Source organism: Chaetomium globosum, genomic scaffold (genome assembly GCF_000143365.1).
Source record: "Chaetomium globosum CBS 148.51 scaffold_2 genomic scaffold, whole genome shotgun sequence".
NCBI lineage: Eukaryota > Fungi > Ascomycota > Sordariomycetes > Sordariales > Chaetomiaceae > Chaetomium > Chaetomium globosum.
This window is the reverse complement of record NT_165977.1, coordinates 2106046-2131726: the sequence shown is the minus strand read 5'-3', so window position 1 is coordinate 2131726 and position 25681 is coordinate 2106046. Positions and strand designations below refer to the sequence as shown.

Below are 25681 nucleotides of genomic sequence, written 5' to 3'. Positions count from 1 at the left end.
TCCACGGATACCGACAGCAGTATAGTCAGTGAGTTTCGACTCAGGGGACACAATATGCATTTCAGCGTGTAAGTTGGTTTTTTTGAAATCAATTTTCTTTCTTATTTTGAACTCTGTCAGTCGGGTGGAAATTGCAACAAAGGGAAGGAGGGGGGTTGCTTCGCGGTGGGATTTCTCAACCTCGTGTTTCCAGACCAACACCAGAGGGATCAACCATTCTTTCTAACAATCCATCGCTAACCACTCTCATCAGAACCAAAGAAGTAGGCTGGGAAGCCGACGACGAGCGAGAGGGCCCCAAGTCCAAACTCGGCGTCAAGAAGCGCTACCGCATCATCCTCGACTTCTCCCGGCGCTCCTCCAGGCGCAGAACCAAAGCCGCCCACCGCAAGGGTCCCCCTCCCGAGTCGGACCTGGACGACGACGACGCCGCCGATCGCTACGAGGATGGCAGCCCCCGCCCGCTCCAGCACTACTGCTACAACTGCGAGGCGCCCCGCTCCATCCACTACCACCAGGACTACCCCCTGCAGCGCGGCAAGACAACCTCCCCGCGGCTCAGCCTCTGCGCGGAATGCCGCGCCCGCCGCAATGCCCGCCTCGCCGCCGCCGAGGACGCCGAGGACTCCCAAGCCGACGACGACAACGACGACGGCGGCAAACCCCGCCCCCACCAACCCCACCACCACCACCACCACCACGAGTACCGCGACGCGGCGGCGGCGCCCGCGGACCTCGAGCCCCGCGGCGACGACCGCGAGTGGTGCGCCAAGTGCGGCACCCTCCGCTCCAACCGCTTCCACGACAAGGTGCTCCTGTCGGGTGGCGCCGCCCGCCTGCCGCCCTGGAAGGAGGTCTGCGGTCGGTGTGTGGTGGGCATGGTGCGGCGCAAGGAGCGTGCGCGTGCGCTGAGGCGCCGGAGGGGGGAGTATAGGGAGGGGGAGGGGGAGGGGGACGGGGATGGAGATGGGGAGAGGTATGACCCGCTGAGGGAGAGCCTTTGGGGGGACTGCCGGAGTCGGCCGTATGTTTTTGGGCCGGGCGAGGTTGGTGGCCGCGAGGGGGATGGTGGTGCGCCTGTCGCGGGTGTGACTGCGGCGTCGGGGGTGCGGGGTGGGTTTGAGCGGGCGGGAGACACGGAGCGCGGCGGGTCGCTCCTCGCTGCGACCGGTGCCTGTGAGGATGCGTCGCGTTCCTCTTTGGGTATGAGCAAGGCCACCGTCGAAAATGCCACGCCGGAAGATGGCCGCGTGGGCGTGCGGGGGGGTTGTCAGGTGCGCCAGGGGGCTGGGGAGAACCGGCAGTCCCAGCAACCTGGTCAGCCAACATATGGGCAGCAAAAGGGCACCCAGACTCGCGAGGAGCCCCGCCTGGCTACGGCCAACAGCACCCTGGGAGGTGCCGAAGCCCCCCAGGAGGGGCGGGAGCTCCGTGATTGCTTCCGGCCTCCGCACTTGGAGAAGCACTTCAAGGAGAAGGTTCGGCCCAAGCCGAGACCTCAAGAGCCTCGCGACAAGCCCATGCCGGCGCCGGCCCCGTCCGCCGCTTCCAGCTCCCAGCAGTACCGGGAGCCCCACGAGATGCGGGAGTATTTCAAGTTCCCCAATCCAATGCAGCCACTCCAGCCGGGCGAGAAACCCGCCACGGCAGCCGAAACCAAGGACTACTTCAGGCTCCCCAACCCAGTGAAGCCACTCGAACCCGGCAAAAAGCCCGCCACGACTACCGAGCCCAAGCAGCGCCGCGATGCAGGCAACCCTCGCTACGAGCGCAACCCGACCCGCCACGGCCACCGGAAGCGCGCGTCCGTGTCGTCCACGAAATCTCCCATGCCCGCAGTCGCGGAGCCGGTCTACTTCAAGGGCCATTTTCCCGCCAAAGCCCAGGCGCAGCAGTCGGAACCGAAGTCGCAGCCGAAGCCGACTCACCCGACCAACCCGTTCTTTAACCGCCGCAAGCCCGAGCCCAAGCCCGAACCCAAGCCGGATGTCCACTTCAACCAACAGTCGCAACAGCAACAGCAAAAACAGCGCCACCACGAACAGGCGCGGGAGCAGGAGCGGCCGCAGCGCCAGCAGCGCCAGCAGCAGGAACAACAAGCCCCGCCTCCCCGGCCCATGGGCATCTCCGACATGTACTGGTCTTCAGCGTACGGCCAGGCCGAAAAAACCTACGCAGCAGCCGCTTTCTTCTTCCCCGGCGCAGCATCTGCGCACGACGGTGGTGCGACCGAGGACGGGGCCGATCGCTACCGCTCAGCCGCCACCGGTAGCAATAATAGCAGCCATAATGGCGACAATGGTAACAGCGCCCGCCACCGCCGCCACAGCCACCGCCACCGCCCCGCTGAGGACACCGTAGAACATGCCACAGAGCACGCCGCCGCCGGTGCCGAGATGCCCGACTTCGGCCACGTCTTCCGCGCGTCGATGGGCCACAGGGCTGGTGCCGCTAAGGCAGAGGCAAATGCGGCGGATTTCGATGGCGATGATAACCAGATTTGGGAGGTTGATTCGGATGAGGCGGAGGAGATTGAGGAGGTGCATGCGCGGATGTTTTGTTGAGGGTGGTTAGTAGTAGTGGTCGTACAGTGTGTGTGCCTGCCCTACACGCCGTGGCTGTGACAAAGAGAACGTGTCGAAGTCCGCTCGATAACCACGCTCTTCTTAGGCGGCTGCCACGAGGATTTCTGGCTGCGGTTGGGCGCCGCTTTGGATCTCGTTGGGTTTTGTGCTTGTCCATTTCCGCGCCGCTTTGGGGTGGGCGATGGGATGATGATGATGGTGATGATGAGCTGAGAAATGGGGGTGGGGGGAATGGGTAAAGGTTGTTATGGGAGAGTGGTGAGGGAAGGATGATGGTGATGGTGGGTTTGTTGACGGTAGGGGTGTTTATTCGGTTGGCTGAGAATTTGGGGAGGTTGTTTGGGAGGAAAAGGGGGACTATGGAGGGGAGGCGTTGCTTGTTTTCGGCACTTGGGGGGTTTTCTCTCGGCTTTACTGAATCAGCATCAGTACGTGTGATGCCGTATCTGCAAGATATTGGGCGTTTACACCGCACGAGAGAGGTATTCTGTAATTCGTTGTATTTGTTTCTCCGGCAGGACTCAAGAGGAGGATCGCGAGCAGTGATTGCACGGTAACTGCTCGGTGCGAGAATCTCAGAGTCAGTCGATAGTCAAGGTTAAATCAGATAGGTACAATAATCACAAAACAGGTCTGACCCTAACGGATTTCTTCATGTGGATGTGTATTGTATGGATGGATGTCTTCCCCATTTACGCTGACGCCTAGATCGCTAATCCCAACCCCCCTACCCCCGAACAACGTTTTGCGTTCCAAGACAAACAGACAACTAATCAAGGAAAATCCAAGGTGAACAATCCCCCACCGCCCCATGACATCCGTCATCCCAGACCATTAGATGTCGAAGCAGCCGAGCGCCGCAACAACTCGCTGCTGCAACTCTCATCTAGGCACGTCTCCGTCAGCGCCATGCTTTTTTGTCTTCGCCCGTCTGTCTGTCTGTAAAATGTGTTTAATGGCACAATTGACCCTCTCTTCTAGTCCCCCTCTGCCTCTGAGATAGAAATGAGGAAAGAAATATAGATATCGAGACGCGGAGATCAGAGTCGCAATGGCGTCCAGACGCCTCGCTCCCAGAAATATGACGCATGACAAGGACGGTGCTGGTGTCTATAAAAATGGCAGGAAAAACCGGATGAAGATGCGTGGCGGTACATGTGATGTGGTACATGAACCAAAAAAAAACGACTCGAAACAAAACGACTTAGACTCCGGCACGCCTACCCCCTCCGCGCCGCCCTCAGCAGCTCCATCGTACTCGGCGACGCATGGCGAAAAGTCGGCACGGTGCGCGTCCCCGGCACATACGAGCTCCAGGGCGTCTGGGTCGCCGACTCCTCGCCGAGGGTAACACCGGGCGCGGGACTGACCCTGCGGATGCCGAGGGCGCGGCAGGCCTCGAGGCGGCGGACCTCGAAGTCGCGGGAGCGCTGGCGCTCGCGGTCGGCGCCGACGCCGCCGCGCATGCGCTCGTCGACGTCGTGGTTGGCCTCCTCCATCTTGAGGTCGTGCTCGCTCAGCCCGCGCATCTTGCGCTCCGTCTTGACGCACACCTCGTCCAGCTTGCCGGCCACGGCGGCCGGTGCGAACTCGGGCCTGCGCGGGGCGCCGCCGCTCACCGCCCGCGGGCTGGCGCTGCCGCCCCATCCGCACCGGAAGACGAGCTCGGCCCTGACGGACTTGTCCGGGGTCTGCCACACCGACACGCGGTCGCCGTCGTGCAGGGCCATCCAGTAGGTGGAGGGGCTGTCGGGCTTTTTAGGGTTGTCTGAGGGCAGGCGGACGCCGTTGATGTAGATACCCATGGTTGCCTTGGTCGAGATGTAGAAGCGGAAGGAGTCCTCGTCGGGCTCCGAGGCGCGGTTCCACGGCCGGAAGTTCTTGGCTGGATCGTAATTTTCTTTCCATAGCAGGATTCGGAAAGCAAACTTCGGGACCGTGACGTCGTCTTTGTTCGCATAGGACCGGGTGTTCTCCATTGCTCGTCCCCATGAGACCATGGATTCGGTGATCATGATGGATATCCCAGTGAGGGCGGATCCTGGCGCAGATTGGAGGCATGCAACCACTGGCCTCCCCGGATCGGACTGCATGGGCATTATGAGCATCGGCCCGGGGTCGTCCATCGTCGGGGGTGTGGCTGGAACGGTCGCGTCCGGACCGGCCGTGGAAGGTATGACACCGTACTCAACACCGTTGCGCGCGCCCTTCGAAGAACCACCGCGACGCTCACAGTTGACCGCCGGGAAATACTTCATGGCCAGATCCCACAACGGTGTTTTGCCCGGGCCAAATTCCTCATCCCTTGCCGAGGCCGCCATCTTGAACGCGTCAAGCTGCAGCTGGGTCATCTCTGGATAATCGAGGTGCCATGTCCTCCTGTCTTGGGCTGACCAGTAAGTAGATTTGTGGACCGGGTTGTCGATCTGCCGTCCGGACTGTGCCCGGATAATGGACGGCATCTGGGCGAGTAGTTCGTACTCGCTATCCTCAACGACCCTGTTGACCGAGAGCTTCGCCGAGGCATCAGATCGGATCCTCTTGAGGCCGCGTCTATCCTCTGCAAAGGGCATGTCATCCTCCTCGCTAGTGTCAAACGAAGGTTTCCGCTTGCTCGAGTTCAGATCGCCAGTCGTGTAGAAACGGAGGAGGGAGCCGGCGCCCGATTTCATATTAAGATTCTCGAGAATCGACTCGGCCCCTCCAAGGCTTTGTGACGCCACGTCGAACGTCATATTGTTGAGCTCATCGACCGACCGGCTCTGGCCAGCGGAGATTACCGAGGCACGCAACCCCCCTGATAAGGGCTGCGATTTTTGGGGTTTTTGCCTGGGGGTCAGGTGGTCTTCGGACTCAAAGCTATCCTTGATCTCCGTCTCGTTGCCGAGAATTTCTGTTGTGCCGTTTGACCCAAAGCTCCCAGGCGATAATGGTAGGTTCAGCCGATTTGGCGTAACGGCGCCGGAGCTCCTGACGGCCGAAGGGTTGACTTCGCCGAAAAGCCGTTGTGGGTGGTTATCTGGGCCGAATGTGTAGTTCTCCTTTTCAGATTCGTATCCGAGCAGGCGGTTCGCGTCAAAATCCACGTCTTCGTCGTCCGAGATTTCATCGTCACTAGGCACACGGAGTTCTCGACACTCTTCCGGATTCCGTTCCGTGTCATCCAGGCTCAACTGAGAGGCGTTGACGTGTAGTTGTTCCTCTACAATCTCCTCGAATGACTGCGCGACGGTCGTGAACGAGCCGGAAATCCATACATGGCTCTGTAGTGTTTCCACCGTGGCCCTGGTCTCAGGCTTCCGGTCGAGCATGCGACGCAAGAAGTCAATCCCTTCCTCCGAGATATCCGCCTCAAGAAGTGGTGAGATGTCTAGCGGCTTGGTCATGATCTGATGAAGAAGCTCGGAGTGGCTGGCGCCGTTCTTGGCCGGGAATGGCGGTTTCTTTGTCAGGGCATAGAAGAGAACGCCGCCCAATGACCAGATGTCAACGGCGTGGTCGTATCTCTGCCCTGTGGCGGGGCGGAGTCGGCGGTTGCGCGGGTGGCGGCGGCCACGATCGTCGTACTCGGCGTACTCGGAGTACACCTCGGGTGCACAGTAGAGAAGCGTTCCGCAGAAGGTCCGGAGAAACGTTTGTTCGTTGTCGACCATCTTAGACAGCCCAAAGTCCGTGAGCTTCACTACGAACGGATCGAGCGAGTCGACAAGGATATTGTCGGGCTTCACGTCTCGGTGGGTGATGTTCATGTCGTGTAGGTACCCGAGCGCATCTAACAGCTGCCTCGCCATGGTTTTCGTGGCGGTTTCTGACAATGGACCGTTGTCGGCGATTAACCGGCCCAGATCGCCGCCGTTTACGAATTCCATGATAATGATGAGGAGCCTGTCATCCCAGTCGAGATGTTCGATGTATTCCACAATATTTGGCTGCCAAGAAGTGAGCAAGGTTTCGACTTATCCCGCTGGGAAAGGGGCTAGGTTGGCGTACATGCTTGATCTTCCGCATGATGTTCATCTCGTTTTCTACCTTCTGGTCCAGAACGCCGTTCTTCATGAATTTCCGTTTATCGAGTTCCTTTGCCGCGAAAGGTTGGCCAGTGAGCCTCCGTGTGACTTTATGTACGGTAGCGAAGGCACCCCTGCCGATCTCGCAGATCCGGTTGTACTTGTTTGACCCGGTCCACGGCTTTGGGATTCCTTCGGCGCGGGCGCGTTTTCCTTGCTTTCCGCCCACTTGAGCTCGAAGAGCTGTAACAGCGCCATTCCCGTTCCGAGTTGGGGCGGGGAGTTGCCTTGCAACAGGGGGCTTGAAGATGTCAACCTATCTCGTCAGCACCAAGATGGTTTTTCAAAACCGGGGAGAAGGTGACGCTGCGACTTACGTGCCCTCCTGGCCCAGGCACGATCGTTTCGTTGGCATCGTAAGCGAGCTGTGCCTGGTTTGCCAGATACGCATCCAAGTTGCGCTTATAAGCCTCCTCACAAGGACCATCACGGATGGGAATTCGAACTAAAAAGGTGATGTCTCGGCCCGGTTCGTGCATGAGGATCTTGACTTTAGATCCGCTCTCCAGCGTCCTCATGGTCTCGGCCCGTGAACCATCTCTCTTTTTTAATAGGGTCTCGTCGACTACGGTCCCATTTGTTGACTTATCCTCCAACATAAGCACCGCCCATTCGTTTAGATAGATGCGGAAATGTATTTTGCTCAGCCGTCGGTGGGGGTCGTTCCGGAGGCAGATATCACAACAATTAGGGTTCCTCCCGAATGTGAAGCCAAGCGAGGGGTCCTTGACCTGTGACGAAAACCGCAGGGCTATGTGGTGCTCCCCAACGTCGGATTGGACCCCAGCAAAATTTCGTGAGCCGTCTTCTCGTGAGTAATCCACCTTGAGATCGTCCACTTCTTCCCTCCCCACCATATGTTGTGGTGTCTCGGTGGCGATCCGCCTAACTTCCTGGCGCGCGGGTTCGGAGTATGGTAGAAGGAGACATATTATGTCTGATATGTCTTCATCTGAGAAGCCAGAAGGTTGCTGGCCTAACCGCTCGGCGTCGACAACGGTCTGGGTAGCTATGTGCGGGGTCAGCCAAGGCGACGACGGCAATAACAACAAGAGAAAAAGAACAGTGGCATCGCAAAGAAACACGGCGCGCTGGGACAACACGGGCGTACCCTGGGTAGGCTGCTGCGATTCCCTGTAGGAATCCATCGGGAGGCGAGGCCGCAGTGTGACGCCCTCGTGCGAAGTAGATGGTTGCCACTCAGTGATAGCGATGTAGAGCGCGACGCTCGAGGTCCGCGGCGGCGCGCCGGCGACACTGGCGGTCGAAAGCGATCGAGTTCGGGCGACACGGCGCGTCTTTTCGCATCGGAGGCGGGAGCTTGTGGAGTCGCGGGTGCCAAGGTCGAAGCCTGTTCGGACGAAGCTGGACGCGACCAAGTACCAGAAAGCGGGTCGGTTTTCTTTTGAGGTTGAGGGGTGCGATAAACAAGACAGCGGGTCCCGGAATGAGCGAGGTGAGGTGGCCGGATAAGGTGGGTGAGGTGGGCAAACTGCGGCGACGACTGGGTAGTGAATTGGAGAGGTGAGCAATGAATGGTAAAAGGGAGATAGCAGCAGTCGTGGTGGTGGTGGTTGTGGTGGGCGGTGGTCGCTGGTTGCTAGGGGAGTAGCGAAACGGAAGCTTTACCGGTCGCCGGTCAGCGGCCGCTCAGAACAAACAGCCTTGGAGGATCTTGGTGGCTCTTTCCATGCACGTCACGCGGGAACAAAAAAGCCGTTCAGCGATCAAGAACGTGATGCGGCATTCTTGGGATCTCTCTGAGTCGACGTAAGTCACGGTTTGCAGGTGGAAAATGGGAAGATGGGACCACCAGACACGTCCATCACCAGGACGAGTCTGCCTCGAGTCTCCAAATCCCGAATTCCAGCTTTGTCAGACAGCGCTGCAGCCATGTTTGGACGGATGGGCCAGTGGCCCCTGGTTGCTCAGCACACGCGCTGCAGGAGCACGGGGTCTCCTGTCCATTCGTCTGAATCGATGCAGGGTTTTGACTGGCTGCCCCTCCCTTCGCCTCGGTAAATGCATTTATCCTTCCCGGAACTAGGCGATAAGCGTCGTAGCGTCTCTTCGCTTCCCAGGCGGACGGGTTTGGGGAAGTCTTGAACCAGGCATGCTAGGGCAAAGGAAACCCGGCTGGATCCCCGGAGCCAGTCCTTGACAGAAGGAAATATTGGTGGTGGCGGGCCTCACAAGCTCGAGATAGGCTCTCGCAGCCAGTCGGCCTGCCCATTTGTCGATTTTGTCGTCATTTGTGCGGGTCTGGCATAAGCAGAAACAGCAAAAAGCAACCAGAGGAGCGAATTGATTCCATCTGGAGGACTGGGGGACGTTGACAGGGACTCGGCATCGAGCCTAATTCGGCATCTGTTCGTCCTGAATCCGGGGGTGTTCCCAACGAGGTCGAGAGTTAGAAAATCCGAGAAGTGGGGTTGATAAGCGTATTCTCTCTTGCCAGCCTGCCAGCCTGGAAGTTGTGGACGAATGTCCTTTTTCTCAGTGTCAAGAGGAATTGGCAGACCGCAGTGGGCGCAACCCGCCCTTTCTGCCTGCATGCAGTTACCGCATGCGAGAGCTGCATTTGTATGCACTCTGTTTGTTTGTTTTCTTGGAACTACCAATCACTCGCGGGGCCCCCTTTTCTTAATCCTAGGAAAAACAAGGAAGGGAGCAAAGAGAAAATACAGACAGAGATGGGTGGGTGAATGGGCAAGGTGGGGTAAAAAGAGAAGAAATAATGGATGATGAAAGATATCTACAAAGCAGTCAGGCTTTGTAGGAACATCCTCCCCGCCTTCCTTTCTCACACCGTCGGGCGAATAAAGTGGGCGCCTGGACGGTTGGTTTTGTTCTCCAGCTCCCCACGAACTGCCATCTGATACAAACGCAGATCCGGGGCGCTCCCGTCGCAGGGGAAAGCGGAACCCGATTGTGGCACAGCGTTCGGGAACGCAAGGCCCAGATCGGTCTTGAAGATTCCTCAGAGCGACCACGCTGACTGAGAGCTCTCCCGCCATGGGAATCTTGGGGGGTTGCATGTGATAGTTAACGTACACCGCCTGATAGCAAACCATGACTGACCCCCACACCACGTTGCCTTCGGGGATGGAGGGGGCCGGTCACTCAGACACAACGGGCTGACATCAAGAAAAGAAGGTGGGATGTGACGTAACCCATCTTTTCGCTAATTCTTGTGCCTGCGTCGCTGCAGGTTCAATTCGATACACTTTGCTATTATGCATGCATGCCTCTATACTTATGAAATGAAATGCTTGGGTGTCTTCCCAACTGTAGATCAGATGTTCAGCTGAGCTGGCTATCTTGCCATCTCCTGATTTTCCTCGGAGTTGCAGATGCATAACTCATGGCTGCAGGGTCAAAGGGCCTCCCGCAAACTTTATGATTTAAGGTTGGGTACAAATGAAACTGCAAACCAACAATTTCAACACAAAAAGTGGCACGACAAGTCCTCACTGGAGTCCGACATTCCGTGCTCCACTGCAACGATGCCCAGACGGATACGCGGACACACCCACTCTGCGCCGCCACGCCAATTGTCTCATCCAGCTCGTATTGCAGCCCGGATCTCCCCGTTGCAACCGCGCGCCCAGAATCACCTCCTCGCAGGCGCTTGAAAAGTCTCAGGGAAGTCACAATACGCGGCCCTGATCACGAGAGATTGCTACAATGTGACCGAAGAGGCCACCAATTCTTAGCGCTTCCCACCGTTCGGTCCGGGGGGTCAGCGGGTCTGGGGGGTTTCAGGTCAAGCTGGCTGCCGCTCGACCAGAGGCTGTTTGCGGGAAAATAAGCAGGGCCCTGTGTGTGCTTGTGTTGATGCTTGCGTGTTCGCAGCAACATGCGGTGGGCTGTGCCATGCCGGAGGTGGCGGCGTCTCGACCACAGACGCCAGGACGATCGGAGGCCCTACCGGCTGTTCCCTGACGTGGTTCCCTTTTTTTTTTTTTTTTCAGGACAGCCAGGGTTTCAATCGCCGATAGGTGGTTAGCGTTCGAGACGTCTTCCGTCATCCAAGCATCTGGGCGCCGGGTGGCCAATCATGACTTGCGCGCAACGCCAAGCGTCGCTGACGGACATCAGTGGATCTCAATCAAAAAGCCAGCTTCGCCGGCATGACGACGAGCAAGTTGAGAAAAGAGTGCGGTGGTGGGAGGGATGTGTAGTGATAGAATACATCCAGGGCCAGAGAGGAATCCTTGCTTTGGGCTGCAACCAGCCTCCCAGCGAGTGCAGCCAAGAGGTTCGAACAGCCATGATGTATTGGAGAAGGGTGGGTGAGCATGACACGGTGGCAGATGTGCCACCGGCCGATCTGAGCACTAACGAGCGTTAGTTGATCTCAGTTGATGTGCTGTTTTGGGAACGACATGTGGAAGACCATCGAGACAATCTCTTCGTCAAGGTCTTCAAAGAGGTTCAGGAAACTGAATAATCCGGGGGTCCCGCAAGTCGCATCAAAGATCCATCGATAAATTTACTTGGACCCTTGGAAGATCTTGGTGGATCGGAGAAATAGACGAATGATTCGGAATGACATAGGTACCTTGGTTTGCCAAGTCGAGGAGGGCGAGTCGCCGGCGCAATCACTGCAGCAAGGTGCATCTCGCCATCCCCGGGAACTAATATGTACCTCGAGACCTAATCGAATAGCTCGGGATTTCGGACAGTAACTAAAGCATCTTGGCCTAGCCTTTGCCAGATAACTCAAATACGAGAGGCGCCCTGCAGCCAGCCCCGTCTCGCCTGTCCTTTTTCCGTATCTTTCTGTCCGTTCTGTCCGTTCTGTCTCTTCTGCAACCAGCCCTGCTTTTCCAGGTTCCCCTCTGACGTTGGCACACTCCAGCCGATTGGCAGGCATTCCAGGTTTCTTCAACCGATTGTAGCGGTACGTACCTCGCTGTCCCAGCACAACCCCGGAAGGCCCGGCTACCAGAAACGGAAGTCGAGACAACCTGGAACCTACGAAGTACGCAGCTCAAACCGCTCGGTACGATAACGGAAAAGGCATATTATCCAAACGATCGAGCGGAAGGGCAAGGCGTCAGAGTCGGTTTCCTTTTCTCTCTTTTCTTTCTTTTCCGTCCCCGCCACTTTTTTTGCCTTCCACATTCCTCTCGTTTTGTCGTTGTTAAAGCGTCCGTGAGTGCTTTGCTTGCTTGTTCAAAATACCTACCGGACCCGGCGGCAGGCTCCATGACGAGGGTATGCTGCCGAGACTCACCGTCGATTCGCACCATCAAGTGGGCTCCCGGGCTCTTGCGCTCGCTTCCCCAGCAAACACCGCCGCCGTCTTGGACGAGTCTGGTTTTGCCGAGAGCTAACTGACGCAATTGCAACCGAAGTAGGCCTTTGCGATCTGCTGTTCTTCAGCGACGACCCTCGTTTTCGAGAACAAAACCCCTTACATCGACGGAGCCAGACCAAAACCTAGCTTCGGTCTTTGTCCCGAATCTCCCGCATCTTCAGACGACCTAGTCCGGATGGAGCGGCTGGCGGCGCAAGAGTGACGGGCTTGAAAATCGGGTCTTTGCCGCAGACCAAAGAGCTTGGATGACGAGTCTTCTGACGTCTGGACCAACTGAAACCTGCGGTGCCTTTGCCTCCACCTCAACCTCTTCCTTTTCGCATACTTCTCTGGCAGACCAACTGTTTTGTATATGTCCAGTGCTGTCTAGCTGTCCATACCTGTAACTGTGCAGGACGGCATCACCCCTCAGCACCAAGCACCACGCACCGTGCTTCTTGCCAAGTCGCCCAATTTCTGGACGGAGCACCGGAACCCCACCATGGGTCGGAATCGAGGTATGTGGCATTTCCGTCCCATCAACACCTGGATTGCAGGTCAGCAGGCGCTGGCACGCAGAGTCCCGCTACCGGGGCAATCAACCCATCGTGTTTGCAGAGGCTGTGTGTGTCTGCATCATCAACACGAGGCAGAAATATTCCGGTGAATGATAAGCGTGCGCCCGTGCTGGGACCATGCAATAATCCTAGCCGATTTGCTGACAACCGCCGCGTCATAAAGTCCTCTCATTTATTGCCCAGTTCTCGGCACCTCATCGGGATTCAAAGTCCCCGACTCCTGCATCATCGCCCAAAAGCAGCTCCTTCCACAATCGTTCGTTTTCAAAACAATCACAGCCACACGTGCGCACCGATTCCACGGTTTCCGCTCCGGCCAGCACACAGCGAGATCCCGCCAGTGACCCGCCGTCGGCTTCATCAGCCGCAACTACACCACCATCCGACGACGCCGAGCATGCCGCCTCGCCGACCTCAGTAAATAATTCCACATCATCAAGTCCCACCAGGAGGTCAAGGAGAGGGTCGCGACCCTTGTCTATGGTCCAGACCTACCAACCACCCGTCATGGCTGTCAACGAGCAAACTCTCCCCGAGTTGCAGCCCATCTTCACACTGTTAAATAGCCACTCGAACAAATTGTACCAGGAGGGCTACTTCTTGAAACTAGAAGACCAGGACATCCGTAGGCAATAATTCTGCACCTATCACCATCGCTGTTACTAATTTGGTTATAGGAGGGAACCCGAACTCCGATCGGACATGGACCGAATGCTTTGCTCAATTAGTGGGCACGGTGTTGTCGCTCTGGGATGCCGCTGAACTTGATGCAGCGGGAGAGGACGGGGAAGTGCTGCCAAAGTTCATCAACCTAACCGATGCATCCATCAAAATGGTAGCGTGGCTTTATTCTCCAAGTCGGATTAGTGCACTGGGTGTCTGACTAGGCTTACAGATCGAAGCTCTTCCAACAAAGACCAATGACGAACAGCCGCTCCAAAACATCCTGAGCATAAGCACTGCCGGTCGCAACCGATACCTGCTTCACTTCAACTCCCACCATTCACTAATCCAATGGACCTCGGGGATACGGCTCGCCATGTATGAGCATTCCACACTCCAGGAAGCCTACACCGGCGCCTTGGTCGCGGGCAAGGGGAAAACTCTGAACAACATCAACATCATCATGGAACGGGCGAGGCAGCCGATCCAAGAATGGGTGCGTGTGAGATTTGGTGCAGGTGTTCCGTGGAAACGGTGTTACTGTGTCATTGAACCTCCGAGTGAAAAGGAATATCAAAAGGCTCAAAAGGAACACAAGAAGCGCTCTCCCTATGACAGGTCTCACGGTCCTGTGCTAAAGGGTGAAGTCCGGTTTTTCGACACCAAGAAGGAAGCCGACAAAAAGAAGAAGAACCAGCGGCCGATCGCGTCCATTACAGATGCCTACTCTGCCTACGCCATCTACCCACAGGCGAAGGAGCTAATTGACTCGTCAACACTCTTGAAGGTAGAGGGCAACATAACCATCCACACGGAACCGGTATCGGCCACCGAGGGATTTGTCTTCGTTATGCCCGAGACCCCCCCTGCCGTCTCCGGTTTCGAGGTCCTCCTCCGCTTCCTGTTTCCGATATGGGACACCTTTGCCTTGTATGGCCGGCCGGGCCGGTTGGTGGCGAGCACCCTTGACACACGCTCACTGATGTTTGCCATGCCAAAGAACCGAAGATATGGCTATCTCGAGCTTTTGGATGTGACCGGATTGATACACACCGAATCGAGTGCCACCTGGTCGGAACGAGAGTGGCGGAAGAGGCTCAAGGACCTGACGAGCCAGCGGATGTCCGCTATGGAAGATGCAGCTGGGGGCGATAGCCGGAGCACGAGCCGGCACAGCAAGCGGTTGAGTTACGGGAACCAAAACTCGGCAGCCCGACCGAAAGTAGGCTTTGCGGACGATGGCGGCTCCGCCCGATCATCCCGCTCCATGTCGGTGACGCGTCCGGGTATGCGCAACGACTCGGCTCCTCCTGATCCGAATCGGGAGCGGGCACCGTCAGCAATGGCCGGACATTCTAGGCACTCCCGCCACATCTCCGATACACAACTTGGCGACGTCCCTCCTAGCCTCAGCCCCGACAGCTCTCCGACGGGCCAGCCCGTCCTACGCAACGGACCTGACCGTGTCCGAGCCTTTGCCACCGACTTGGCCTCCACGCCCGAGAGGATGAGTTCCGAGGACGATAGCCCGATAAGAGGGCCAACAGCCGGTAATTTTGAGGGCATGAAGCCCATGCAGACCCCCGAACCAGTCCAGGCGCCTCCGGCGTTTGCCCATGGCGCAGGTTCCCGCCCGCAGCAGAAGCCCACCCCATCCCCAGAGATGCGCCGAGCGACCAACCGTTTGTCAAACACTACCCTGTCCCAGCTCGCCAGGGCTTCCGGCCTCGGCCCCGAGGCTTTTTCGGATGACCGCAATGAACTGCATTACGGAAGCGAGAGTGCTGGTCCTGGACCAAATATCACCGACCGACGAGGTCTAGCGGTACAGCCACAAACCAGCGCCAACGCCATGGGGATGAATGCTAATGTCAATGGATCTCGTGAAGTTCTAACGTCCCCCACCACTGCCTATCCACTCCGCGACGCTTCCGCGCCACCACCGCCGCTTCGGGATCCGGCCCGGAAACGCTCAAACTCACCCCTCAGGGGCCCACCATCAAACCCTGTTGGTAATCCTTCCCCATCCTTCCGCCCTGGCCCCCCGGGCGGTCGCCGCACCCCGCCCCCCGGTCCGAACCAACACCAGCCATTCTCTCCCCCCGAGGGTTCGCCGCCCATCAACCGGAAGCCTCTTCCCGTGAGGACAACCAGTCTATCCCGTGACCGCCACGACGCGGTCTCTCCTATCTCCTCCCAGCCGTCCCCCAGGTTCCCGCCTCCCGCGTCCGGAGCCCAATTTAGGCCGATGAACGACTTCACCCCCCCGGTTCCGGTCAACACCCGGTACCACCAAAATGGCCAGAGGACCGCAGGCGACCGCCAAGACGACGCGTCTTCCACTGCCAGCCCGGACTATGCAAGCACCCGCCGCTCTATCGATACCCAAGAGTCCATTGATCGGCCCCGTGCTGGTGTGCTGAAGGTCGTTGGTGATGGAGGCGATGGCTCGGGAAAGGCCGCCGCGGATCAGGAATATGACATTCCCGAGATCAATTTTGGGCGAACACTCAACTACAGCGCGCCCATTCTCCCACGCGACAAGCCATCTCCTAAGGAGACCCGTCCCTCTCCTTCTACATCCGATCGAAAGTCGCCTGGTCTCGTAGGCCCATTTGCCTCCACCAACCCACAATCCGAAGAGAATGTTCGCCGGAGTGTTGTCTGGCCGGGTCCTTCTGCCGGAACGTCGTCAGACAACCTCGCATCACTCCAACAGTCTCTTCAACCACGAACGTCGCCTGTTCCCCAATACGCACACCAACGCGTCCCGTCAACGAATACCCTGACTGACTACAAAGCTTCACATTCTCGACACAGCTCGGCCGACTTGCTCTCTTCTGGGCGCCCACTTAGCCAATCGCACTCGCGGCATAGTTCGATGGAATTGCTGTCCAGCGGGCGACCGGCCAGCCGTGGTGCGGCGGCGGCCATGTCCGGGGGCGAGTCGCACAAGCGATCTGGCAGTCGAGGGGGTCTCCTGCACTCGCGTAACAGCTCTGCCGACCTTCTCGCCTCCGGACGCCCTAACAGTCAAGGGACCGCAGCTGCCCTGTCAGCGGGCGAGCTGTCTTCGTCTCTCTCGGCGCGAGAGCAAGAGCATGTTGCACGGGTCACAGGCAGTCCCTTAATCGCCTTTGCCGGTAGTAAGGGACCGTCGCAAACGCAAGCCGGTCTCGTTGGGGCGATCGACGCCAGAGAACGCGAGAGAGCGCAAATGAAGCAGGGGTTCGGTGGGCACGCAGTTGCGCAAGCCATCGACCAAAGACACCGGGAGCAGAGCCATGCCCAGCGAGCGGCACAGGCTGCGTACGCTCAACAACAGGCGCAGTTTGCCGCCCAGCAGGGCCTAGCCCGCCCACAAACACCTGGCAATATGAACATGATGATGGGGGGTCCTATGTCCCCCTCCTACGGCCCGCAGGGCCAGCCCCGGCCCCAGACCCCGGGCAGCATGATGGGCGGCCCCATGTCACCTTACGGCCCTCAGGGTCAACCCCGCCCTCAAACCCCCGGCAGCATGATGATGGGCGGTGGTATGCAGCCTCGCCCGCAAACGCCGGGGACCAGAAACATGATGATGGATGGCGGCGCTCCGTCGCCATATGGCCCTAACATGGCCGGCATGAACACCCGCAACATGAGCCCCGGCCCTAACATGATGAGCCCCCCGGGGCGCTACGGGCAGGGGCCACCACAACAGCGGCCTCCGATGGGGCCTCACGGGGCGTCATACGGCGGTGGTTCTCCGGGACAGGGCGGGTGGCATGGGGGCAACATGCCGCCTCGACAGGGTCCCCAGGGGCCCATGATGCCGTCGCCTAACATGGGCTTCGGCATGCAAGGAGGGCGTCCACAGTCACCGGCGTACCAACTGCCGCCGCAAAATCAATATGCGCCCCCCGGAACGCCTGGGGGTCCCCGACCAGGAACCCCGGGGACGCCAGGCCGAATGCAGTACCATGGCCAGGCCTTTTAGAAGGGGGCCAAGGTCAAGGATCTAAAAGAGAAGTTCGAATTTGTCTCTGAGAATATGGATGGGTGGGAAACTATGAAGCAGGAGCTGGATGCTAAAATGGGATCGAATATAAGGGACGAGCGTACGCGGTGGTGATGTTGATGCGGAATAGGGGGGGCTGGCTTTTCTTCCTGTCTTGGGGCAGGTCTGGATAGATGGTGATGGAGTTGAGGCTTTGACTTAGACCACTGCTCGAGCGGCATTTCCTTGAGGTTACGTTGGAAGCTTTGCGGGGCTGGATATGTCCCGGATATCTTTGAATTGTGTTTTGTTTGATCTTAGATGTGCTCGGTAGATGAGCCGGCGATATCAGACTGTCGGCACGGGGTTTTCTGAATCTTGTTTTATATTGTAACTACCTACAAGCTGCGCTTTTGTTGTTTTGTGTTTTAGATTGGTTGCATAGTTGGCCGAGGATCTAGCATAGCATAGCAAATTCAGCGTGGCGGGGGTTCTGGTGATGTTATAAGTCTATTTTCCCAACCTGAGCTCTCTTCGGTTTTCTACACAGTATCTCATTCAAAGCTTGAGCTTAATGAGGTGGCGAAGCTCGAGTCATTCGTCACAAGAATGAATCCACATCACAGGCCAACGAACCCGAACCCACCCCATTGGCAGCGGACTCTCCGGGCCCCGGGGTCGGACGATAAGACACCAAGCACCCAATCCACTGCCTACCCAGCCAAGCTCCCCCTCTATCTGCCCAATACATTCAACAAACTCACAAAGCACTTCCGACAACCCTTTTTCGAATGCTGTCCGCCAGCGCTACGGCCCATCAGGTCGCGCGCGCGCCGCTGGAATGAGAAGATTAGCTGTCCGATTGCCAACCCAAGCTTCACATGCACGATTGCGGCGAACGATCGCCGTCTCGCCCCATGTCTCGTCCCCTCGATCGACGGCGTCATGGTGCAGCCGCCCACGATGGCCGAAAGACGAGGTGCTGCCGCCGCAGAAACGCCAGATATCCCTGACAACGCCGTTGTCACAAGACCTGTCATCATCAATCCCACCCACGGAGTCGTCATCACTAGTCCCGCCCACAGACCCATCACCGGTCACGTACCCACCCCTGGATGAAGAGGGCAAACTCGACCCGTCCGTCTTCTCGAACCTCCCCTTCCGCTTCGACACCGGCATCGCCCTCTTTGCGAAGCGCACCCCGCGCCCGTTTCCCCCGCCGTATCTCTCCCCGCCGTCGGGTTCGTTCAGCGACCCGCTCAGCACACACGACCGGAGCAGGGACCGACGCAGGGCGTATGTCGATGGCCACCTGATACAGGGGTATACCAACGGCGATGACGCCGTGTTCGCGAGCGACTACTTCATCTGCGCTAATGACGGCGTGGGCGCGTGGAGTGCGCGACCGAGGGGCCATGCTGGGTAACTAAACCCCCTCGTGCATATCACTCACCTGCTGGGTCGGTAGGGTGTTACGGGACGCACCGTGCTGACCGGCAACCAATTCACAGGCTATGGGCGCGGCTAATCCTCCACTTCTGGGCAACCGCCGTGTTCGAAGACGCCGCCCGCCAGGGTGCCTCTTACCGGCCCGACCCGGTCGGCGACCTGCAGCGCGCATACGAGCAGACCATTGAGGCGACGGGCCCGCCCAACGACTGGCAGGGCACGACGACAGTAGCCGGCGCGCAGCTGCACTACCGCCGCGTCACCAAATTCCCAACCCCCAACAACAACCCCGCCAACGACCCAGACCCAAACGAACAGCGCAACATCGACACCGACGCCGACGCGTTCGAACCCATCCTCCACGTCACGAACCTCGGGGACTCCCAAGTAATGGTCATCCGCCCCTCCACACGACAAACGGTGTACAAATCCACAGAACAGTGGCACTGGTTTGACTGCCCGCGGCAGCTGGGCACCAACAGCCCGGACACGCCGCGCGGGAGCGCCGTCGTCGATGAGGTCGCCCTGCGCGAGGGCGACGTCGTCCTCGCCATGTCGGATGGGGTCATTGATAACCTATGGGCGCATGAGATTGTGGCGACGGTGTGTGATGCGCTGGAGAGGTGGAGGGCTGGTGGGGGGCACAGCGCGCCGTCCGCTGCTGGTGCTGGTGGGGATGGGGCTGTTGCGACGCCGGGGGTGGGGTTGCCTGGTGATGGTGATGATAGTGGTATGGGTTTCGTGGCTGAGGAGTTGAAGGAGGCGGCAAGGGTCATTGCGGTGGATCCGTTTGCTGAGAGCCCCTTTATGGAACATGCCATTGAGGAGGGGCTGGCTAGTGGCGGCGGTGAGTAACAGTGGTCCTTTGGTTTTGATCATTGTTGGTTTTGGGGACTCGGGCTAACTGACGCAGGCAAACTGGACGATATTAGCGTCGTGGCTGCGATTTGTAAGAGGAATGGCTCGGGGTAAACGAACACAAGGAGAGGATGGTGGGGAGGTGTTAATGGCCGGTCACCTAAGTAATATGGTAAGTATCGTTGTGCTGGGCGTTGGGGTGGAGGGTAGAATGGGACTAACTAAACGGTTCCCTACTTGGCTTGGGGATAATCAGGGATATTCACAGATACTGCCGTTTCTTAATTTGGTTTTGCTACACTGCATGATGTTGGCTACCTATGGTACCTGAACAATCAATCATATCTTGGAAATGGGAGCCAGGTGCTTGCTTGCAATAGTTCCGAGGGACTGATTACTAGAACTTAGGAGTTTATACTTTTGTTCAATGGCATGCTCTTCTGATCTTCTGATCTCGAAGCTAACGATCACGTAACTTTAACCGCGTTGCAATGGAATGCCTGCATTGAAAACGGCACCCTCTGGCCAAAAAAGCCGAACTTGAAAGGAGAGCCAAGGAGGCAAAAACCCGCAAAAGAAATAGGAAAGAAAGCTAAGAAGATAGAAAGAGATAAGGAAAAAAGGGTAAAGTAAACCGAGAAGAAATTAAAGAAAAGAATGCCAGCAAAATAAAAACTACCTCTAGACTTTGGGCTTTCGCCGGCATCTACAAGCATGGACACTTGGAGTTCGGTTTATTTTGTCCATAGGGGGAACGGGTCGACAGCCCGTTAGGGTGGTGGGGCGAGCGGCTGGACGAAAGCTTGGCCTGCGGGAGCTGCAGCATTGGTGGGGCATGCCTTCTGGAATTTTTTCGGCTTCTCAACAACACCGTGAGAGGTCACCGATCTTCTCATCACCACCCAAAACACCCATTCATTTCCGCCGACAAAAACTCCACCATTATCCCACCACAAAACCCCGGAATCTAAAGCGCAACCAAAACTCATTCACCTCTCCCCAAACCCCCCAACCAGCTCAACCCGGCCTTAACGGCCCCCGCCTGCCTTCAAAATGGGCAAGCGCACCAAGCAGTACAAGAAGCTCATGCGCTCCTTTGAGCAGCTCGGCTTCCGCCAGCCCTACCAGCTGCTCATGACCAGCGACGTCGTCCTCGACACCACCAAGCTCGACTTGGTCAGCCTGTTTGAGAAGACGCTGTCGACGAAGGGGGTGAAGCCCATGATTACGCAGTGCTGTATTGTACGTTTTTTTGAACGCCTTGTGGGGTTTGTTTGGTTATGATAGGGTGCTGATATGCTGTGACAGAGGGCGCTGTATGCAAAGAATGTGGGGCCGAATCGGGATCAGAATGTCGCTGCTGCTATTGAGCGGGCAAAGACGTTTGAGAGACGGCGGTGCGGCCATCTAGTGGACCAGGACGCGCTGCCGGAGCGGGAGTGTATGCTCTCGGTTGTGGATCCGAAGGGGAAGGGGGAGAACAAGTTTCGATATGTGGTGGTGACGCAGGATGAGTTGCTGGTATGTTTTGTTTATCTTTCCTGGATTTTCTTTTGTTGTTGATCCGTGGCTGACATTGGGGGTTGTAGCGGGATAGGTTACGGTCGGTGGTGCCCACGCCGCTCATGTATGTGCGGAGGAGTGTCATGGCAAGTTTGGAGCTGTTTGCATGCATTTGGTAGCTGTGACTAACGAGTCCGCCAGATCCTGGAGCCCATGTCTTCATCGTCGGCACGGGTCAGGGAACGGGAAGAACGTGTCAAGTACGTCCTCCCTTGCAACTAACTATTTTCAGGCGGGAACACAACTAACAAGCGGCACAGGTTTTTGGAGGGCATCGTGAGGCAGCCCCGGAAGAGAAAGAGGGGTGAAGACGAATCTGGTGAAGAGCAATCCGGCAGTGAAGACGAGGGTGAGGGTGGTCGTGCCGAAGGTGCCGCCCGCCCCAGGGAAATCGGTGGGGAGGAAAAGCAAAAGAAGAAGAAGAAGCAGTACGGCCGCAAAGAACCTAACCCACTAGCGGTCAAGAAGGCGAAGAAGGCGTCAGAGGCAGACCAAAAGCCCAGGAAACCGGCGATGCCCGCAGAAGAGGCCCCGACAGAGACGAAAGCCAAGAGGAAGAGACGCAAGAAAGCCAGCAGTGCTCAGGGTAGTGGTGGGGGTGGTGGCGAGGGCGGTGATACTGAACAAGCGGTACAGGCGGCGCCAGCCTCGGTTGAGGCTGCGGAAGCGTGAGCTTGCGATGGAAATCGAGATATCCCGGCGCTATGGGCGACATAGGCCATGTTTTAACTCCTGCAGTGCACCGGACCAAAAGGATTCATTTGTAATAAAACTAGCTTTATGATTTCTATGGCAGGAGGCTGTTTACACCCAAATTCTTAGAAAACCTTGTCTTCATTGTCTTTAGTGCCGCCTCTTTCATGCTCACACCTGTGGACCCGGAGCTGATGCCGTTGGAAGCTGGGCACCGACCCCCACCTCCGGCCACTGTGGGTCGCAATTGTGTTCCATATCGGGCATGCCAAGCAGCACCCCCCTGGAATTCCCCAACGGCGACAGTAACAATCGGTTACGAAAGTGTATCTTTTTTAAGATGAGATATGTAACGCAAGCCGAACGGGTTATTGCACTTCATTCCGGTGATGAGCATATCACGTATTTCGAAGATGCTGATATTCCCTTCAGTCAGCAGGAGAAACAGCAGGATTGTGCCTTAAGAGACCCCTGTCTTGCTGGCGTGGCCGCGTGTTTGATAAGCTGCGAGGGGCCACTAAAACCAGGGAGAGACTCCAAGCCAGGGGGAATCACCCGCTCGCTCACGTCCACTCTTTGAAACAAAACCACCGCTTTGCTTTGGCAAGCACTGATCGTTCTGCCGCCCGGCCCCGCGTCTTTCCCGATCAGCTCTCTGCCACAACGCTCGGCATCCATCTCGAGTAAAAAAGAACGAATTAGCTATGCCGGGCGTTGACGGGGCCTCGGCCGGCAGTGACCAACCCCCCACTACGAATACTTCGATTGCGACTAAACATGTCCCGCGCGCCCCGGCGCCCGCCATGAGCCCGAAGCCAGAGCCCAAACCCGCTGTCAACATGACCGTCGAGTACGACGACTTCGGTCTCCCGATACGGAAGTACACGCCGCCCACCAACAGGGAGGAGACGTCGGGCACCACTGAGGGGCCTCGCCCGACAACAAAGGCCGACACCGGAAACGATGGGAAGCAAGTCGCGAAGCCCGCCGGAGGAGCGCCCAGTAGTAGGGAATTGGGAGATACAAGGAAAGAAGCGGAGGCGGGCAGTGACAAAAACCCAAAAGATGCCGCCTCCCGCAACGACAATGAGACTGCGGGTGCATCTCGGGTATCTGCGGCTATGCCCCCGGGAGAGCGTACCGTCACAGAGAAAACCAGCCCATCACCACCGCAGGGTCAAGGGCAACCTGTGAATACCACACCGGGCGATGCCAACCCACAACCGCAACCCGCGGCGGCCCCCGAGGTCGACGCCAAGCCTGGGAAACTCGAAGACCAGGCCGTTTCTGAAGCCAAGAAATCAGAGCCAGTAACGGCCGACCAAAAGCAGGATGCGAGCAAAAGGATGAGCGCAGCGGGCGGCGTGTCCGAGTTTTCGCACCAGCAGCTCACCTCGAACGAGCCCGAAAAGAAAGAAGACGAGGCCGATGAGTGGCAGACCATGCCCGCATATGCCCCATACGACATTTACGATGATGACAACAAGTTGATCGCAAAGGAGTATGTTGAGGATGAAGATGAAACATATGGCTATTCCGGACTTGGAGGCGCTGGGAAGGGGTACACAAAGGTGCTGCTGGACGACGATGCCGAGTCTGCGACTAGCATGGACGAGCACACCCAATATCTATTCAAGGATGCAGGCGGCGGTACAAGTACGGGCGTGATGGACGACGACGACACGCAGCGTGACGCCGTGAGCCAGCTACAGGCGACCAAGGAGCTCCTGACTGAGGGGCAGAGGGTCGCCTACGTGGGCCTGACGAGACTAGAACTGTCGTCCATGCTAAAGGACGCCGAAGCGCTCGTCCAATCGGCCAAATCCAAGAAGCAAGTGACGGTAGCGGCCGAGAACATGAAAATGTGGAGCCAGAAGATGATGATCAGGCTCTATTCCCACATGGACATCAGCGCCGCCGAGCAGGTCATGATTGAGCAGCTGAGTTCGCATGGCGTGATGCCCCAGGATCTCACTCCCGTCTTGATGGCGAACGCCCGTGTGCGAAACCCTATGGCTGCCGAGAAGGACGCAAGGTCGTCCGTTTCCAGTCCAAGGCCGTCTCGGCCTTCTTCTGTCATGAGTCCAGCCCCGGAGCAAGCTGCCGAACCGCCACCGCCCTACTCGGCAGACGACGACGTGGAGCTCACGGCCCCAGTGAGGACGCCGTCGCAATTACCCACCACGCAGAAGATCGATATAGACATCCGCTGGACCGTTTTGTGTGATCTGTTTCTGGTGCTCATCGCGGATTCCATCTATGATGCAAGGTCGAGGTTGTTGCTGGAGAAAGTCGCCAATGATCTAGAGATAACTTGGCTTGACATCTGCCGGTTTGAAAAGAAAGTTACGGACGCATTAGAGATGCAGGCAAACGCCGAGACGGAGAATTGGAACGAGGACGAACATATGGAAAACCGTCGGAAGCTGGCTCTCAAGAGACGCTACCTCATGATGGGGCTCGCCACAGTGGGTGGCGGATTGGTGATCGGTCTCTCTGCCGGCTTGCTCGCTCCCGTAATTGGCCTCGGCCTAGCGGCCGGTTTTACAACAATAGGCGTCGGTGGCACCGGTGGTTTCCTTGCGGGTGCTGGAGGCGCCGCTATCATCACCTCGAGCGCGGCAGCGTCAGGTGGCATCATCGGCGTCCGAGCCGCCAACAGGCGGACAGGTTCCGTCAAAACCTTCGAGTACCGGCCACTGCACAACAACAAACGTGTGAACCTAATTGTTACCGTATCGGGATGGATGACAGGCAAGGTCGACGACGTTCGCCTGCCTTTCAGCACAGTCGACCCAGTCATGGGTGACATCTACTCGGTGCTCTGGGAGCCCGAAATGCTTACTAGTATGGGAGACACCATCAACATTCTTGCGACTGAGGTGAGCCCCTAATTTGTAGTCGAGAAACAACCATAGCAGCTGACCATTGTCTAACCGTCATTAGGCTCTCACGCAAGGCCTTCAACAGGTCCTGGGGAACACTATTCTCATCACCTTGATGGCGGCACTTCAGGTGCCCGTCGTACTCACCAAACTCTCCTATCTAATTGACAACCCCTGGGCCGTCTCCCTCGACCGTGCCACCATGGCCGGTTTGATTTTGGCAGACTCGCTCATCGACCGCAACCTGGGCACTCGACCAGTCACCCTTGTTGGGTACTCGCTCGGCAGCCGGGTCATCTTCTCCTGCCTCCAGGAACTAGCTAAAAAGGGCGCTTTTGGTCTTGTCCAGAACGTTTATCTTTTCGGCAGCCCTGTCGTTGTCAAGAGGGACGAGTACCTGCGCGCCCGCGCTGTGGTGTCTGGGCGGTTCGTCAACGGCTACAACCGCAGCGACTGGATCCTCGGGTACCTGTTCCGTTTGACCAACGGCGGTATAAGACGCGTCGCTGGCTTGGCTCCCATTGAAGATGTTCCCGGAATCGAGAACATGGATGTCTCCGAGTTTGTCGTCGGGCACATGAATTACCGAACGGCCATGCCACGTCTCATGCGGGAGTGCGGCTGGCTAGTCGAAAGTGATGAGTTCACAGAAATGGAAGACCCCGACCCGGATAACTACGAGGAGCGGCAGCGCGAGTTGATCAGCGAGATCGAAGAGGCACGCCGAGAGCTAGAGAATGAAGGGAAGGGGACCAAGGGTGGCGCGTTCGGCTTCTTCAAGCGGAAAAAGGCGCCACAAAAACAAGAGTGGGAACTGTACGAGGAATCAAAGGCCGGCGCTGGTAGTAAAACGGAGGACAAGGAGGGGAACAACCACGGCGTACTGTTCGACGTCGACGCCATCCGCGCCGAGATCGCCAAGGAAAACAACAACCGAAAGGACGGAGACATCGACGAGGAGCTGCTCCAGGTGCGCGAAATTAAGAGCACCCTCCTCGCCCATCAAACTCGACCTGAGCTCCAGCGCAACTCTCTCCTCGCTCGCAAAATCCATAC

At 57.6% G+C, this 25681-nt stretch overlaps 7 protein-coding genes across 7 annotated transcripts in view; 5 read left to right on the top strand and 2 right to left on the bottom strand.

The window, feature by feature from the left end:
* Nucleotides 1-54: 54 nt before the first annotated feature.
* Nucleotides 55-2564, top strand: CHGG_02805 (uncharacterized protein; the record flags this gene model as incomplete). The annotated part of the gene is made up of 2 exons (XM_001229320.1): nt 55-68; nt 254-2564. The coding sequence occupies 2 exons, from the start codon at nt 55-57 to the stop codon at nt 2562-2564; spliced, it is 2325 nt and encodes a 774-aa protein (XP_001229321.1).
* A 1241-nt stretch (nt 2565-3805) lies between these two features.
* On the bottom strand, nt 3806-8547 carry CHGG_02804 (uncharacterized protein; the record flags this gene model as incomplete). The annotated part of the gene is made up of 4 exons (XM_001229319.1): nt 3806-6514; nt 6576-6893; nt 6970-8017; nt 8432-8547. The coding sequence occupies 4 exons, from the start codon at nt 8545-8547 to the stop codon at nt 3806-3808; spliced, it is 4191 nt and encodes a 1396-aa protein (XP_001229320.1).
* A 3597-nt stretch (nt 8548-12144) lies between these two features.
* On the bottom strand, nt 12145-12486 carry CHGG_02803 (uncharacterized protein; the record flags this gene model as incomplete). The annotated part of the gene is made up of 2 exons (XM_001229318.1): nt 12145-12319; nt 12401-12486. The coding sequence occupies 2 exons, from the start codon at nt 12484-12486 to the stop codon at nt 12145-12147; spliced, it is 261 nt and encodes an 86-aa protein (XP_001229319.1).
* Nucleotides 12487-13042: 556 nt separating this feature from the next.
* CHGG_02802 (uncharacterized protein) lies at nt 13043-17177 on the top strand (the record flags this gene model as incomplete). The annotated part of the gene is made up of 3 exons (XM_001229317.1): nt 13043-13160; nt 13213-13370; nt 13431-17177. The coding sequence occupies 3 exons, from the start codon at nt 13043-13045 to the stop codon at nt 17175-17177; spliced, it is 4023 nt and encodes a 1340-aa protein (XP_001229318.1).
* A 963-nt stretch (nt 17178-18140) lies between these two features.
* Nucleotides 18141-19598, top strand: CHGG_02801 (uncharacterized protein; the record flags this gene model as incomplete). The annotated part of the gene is made up of 4 exons (XM_001229316.1): nt 18141-18249; nt 18299-18599; nt 18689-19473; nt 19540-19598. The coding sequence occupies 4 exons, from the start codon at nt 18141-18143 to the stop codon at nt 19596-19598; spliced, it is 1254 nt and encodes a 417-aa protein (XP_001229317.1).
* A 939-nt stretch (nt 19599-20537) lies between these two features.
* CHGG_02800 (uncharacterized protein) lies at nt 20538-21719 on the top strand (the record flags this gene model as incomplete). The annotated part of the gene is made up of 4 exons (XM_001229315.1): nt 20538-20726; nt 20793-21005; nt 21189-21247; nt 21308-21719. The coding sequence occupies 4 exons, from the start codon at nt 20538-20540 to the stop codon at nt 21717-21719; spliced, it is 873 nt and encodes a 290-aa protein (XP_001229316.1).
* Nucleotides 21720-24487: 2768 nt separating this feature from the next.
* Nucleotides 24488-25681, top strand: part of CHGG_02799 (uncharacterized protein) — a gene marked incomplete at both ends in the record, with an annotated part of 1528 nt that continues 334 nt past the window's right edge. Inside the window, 2 exons of the mRNA XM_001229314.1 lie at nt 24488-24622; nt 24687-25681. The exon at nt 24687-25681 is cut by the window's right edge and continues 334 nt beyond it. Of these exons, the coding sequence (XP_001229315.1) occupies nt 24488-24622; nt 24687-25681 (1130 nt within the window). The remainder of the gene's footprint in view (nt 24623-24686) is intronic.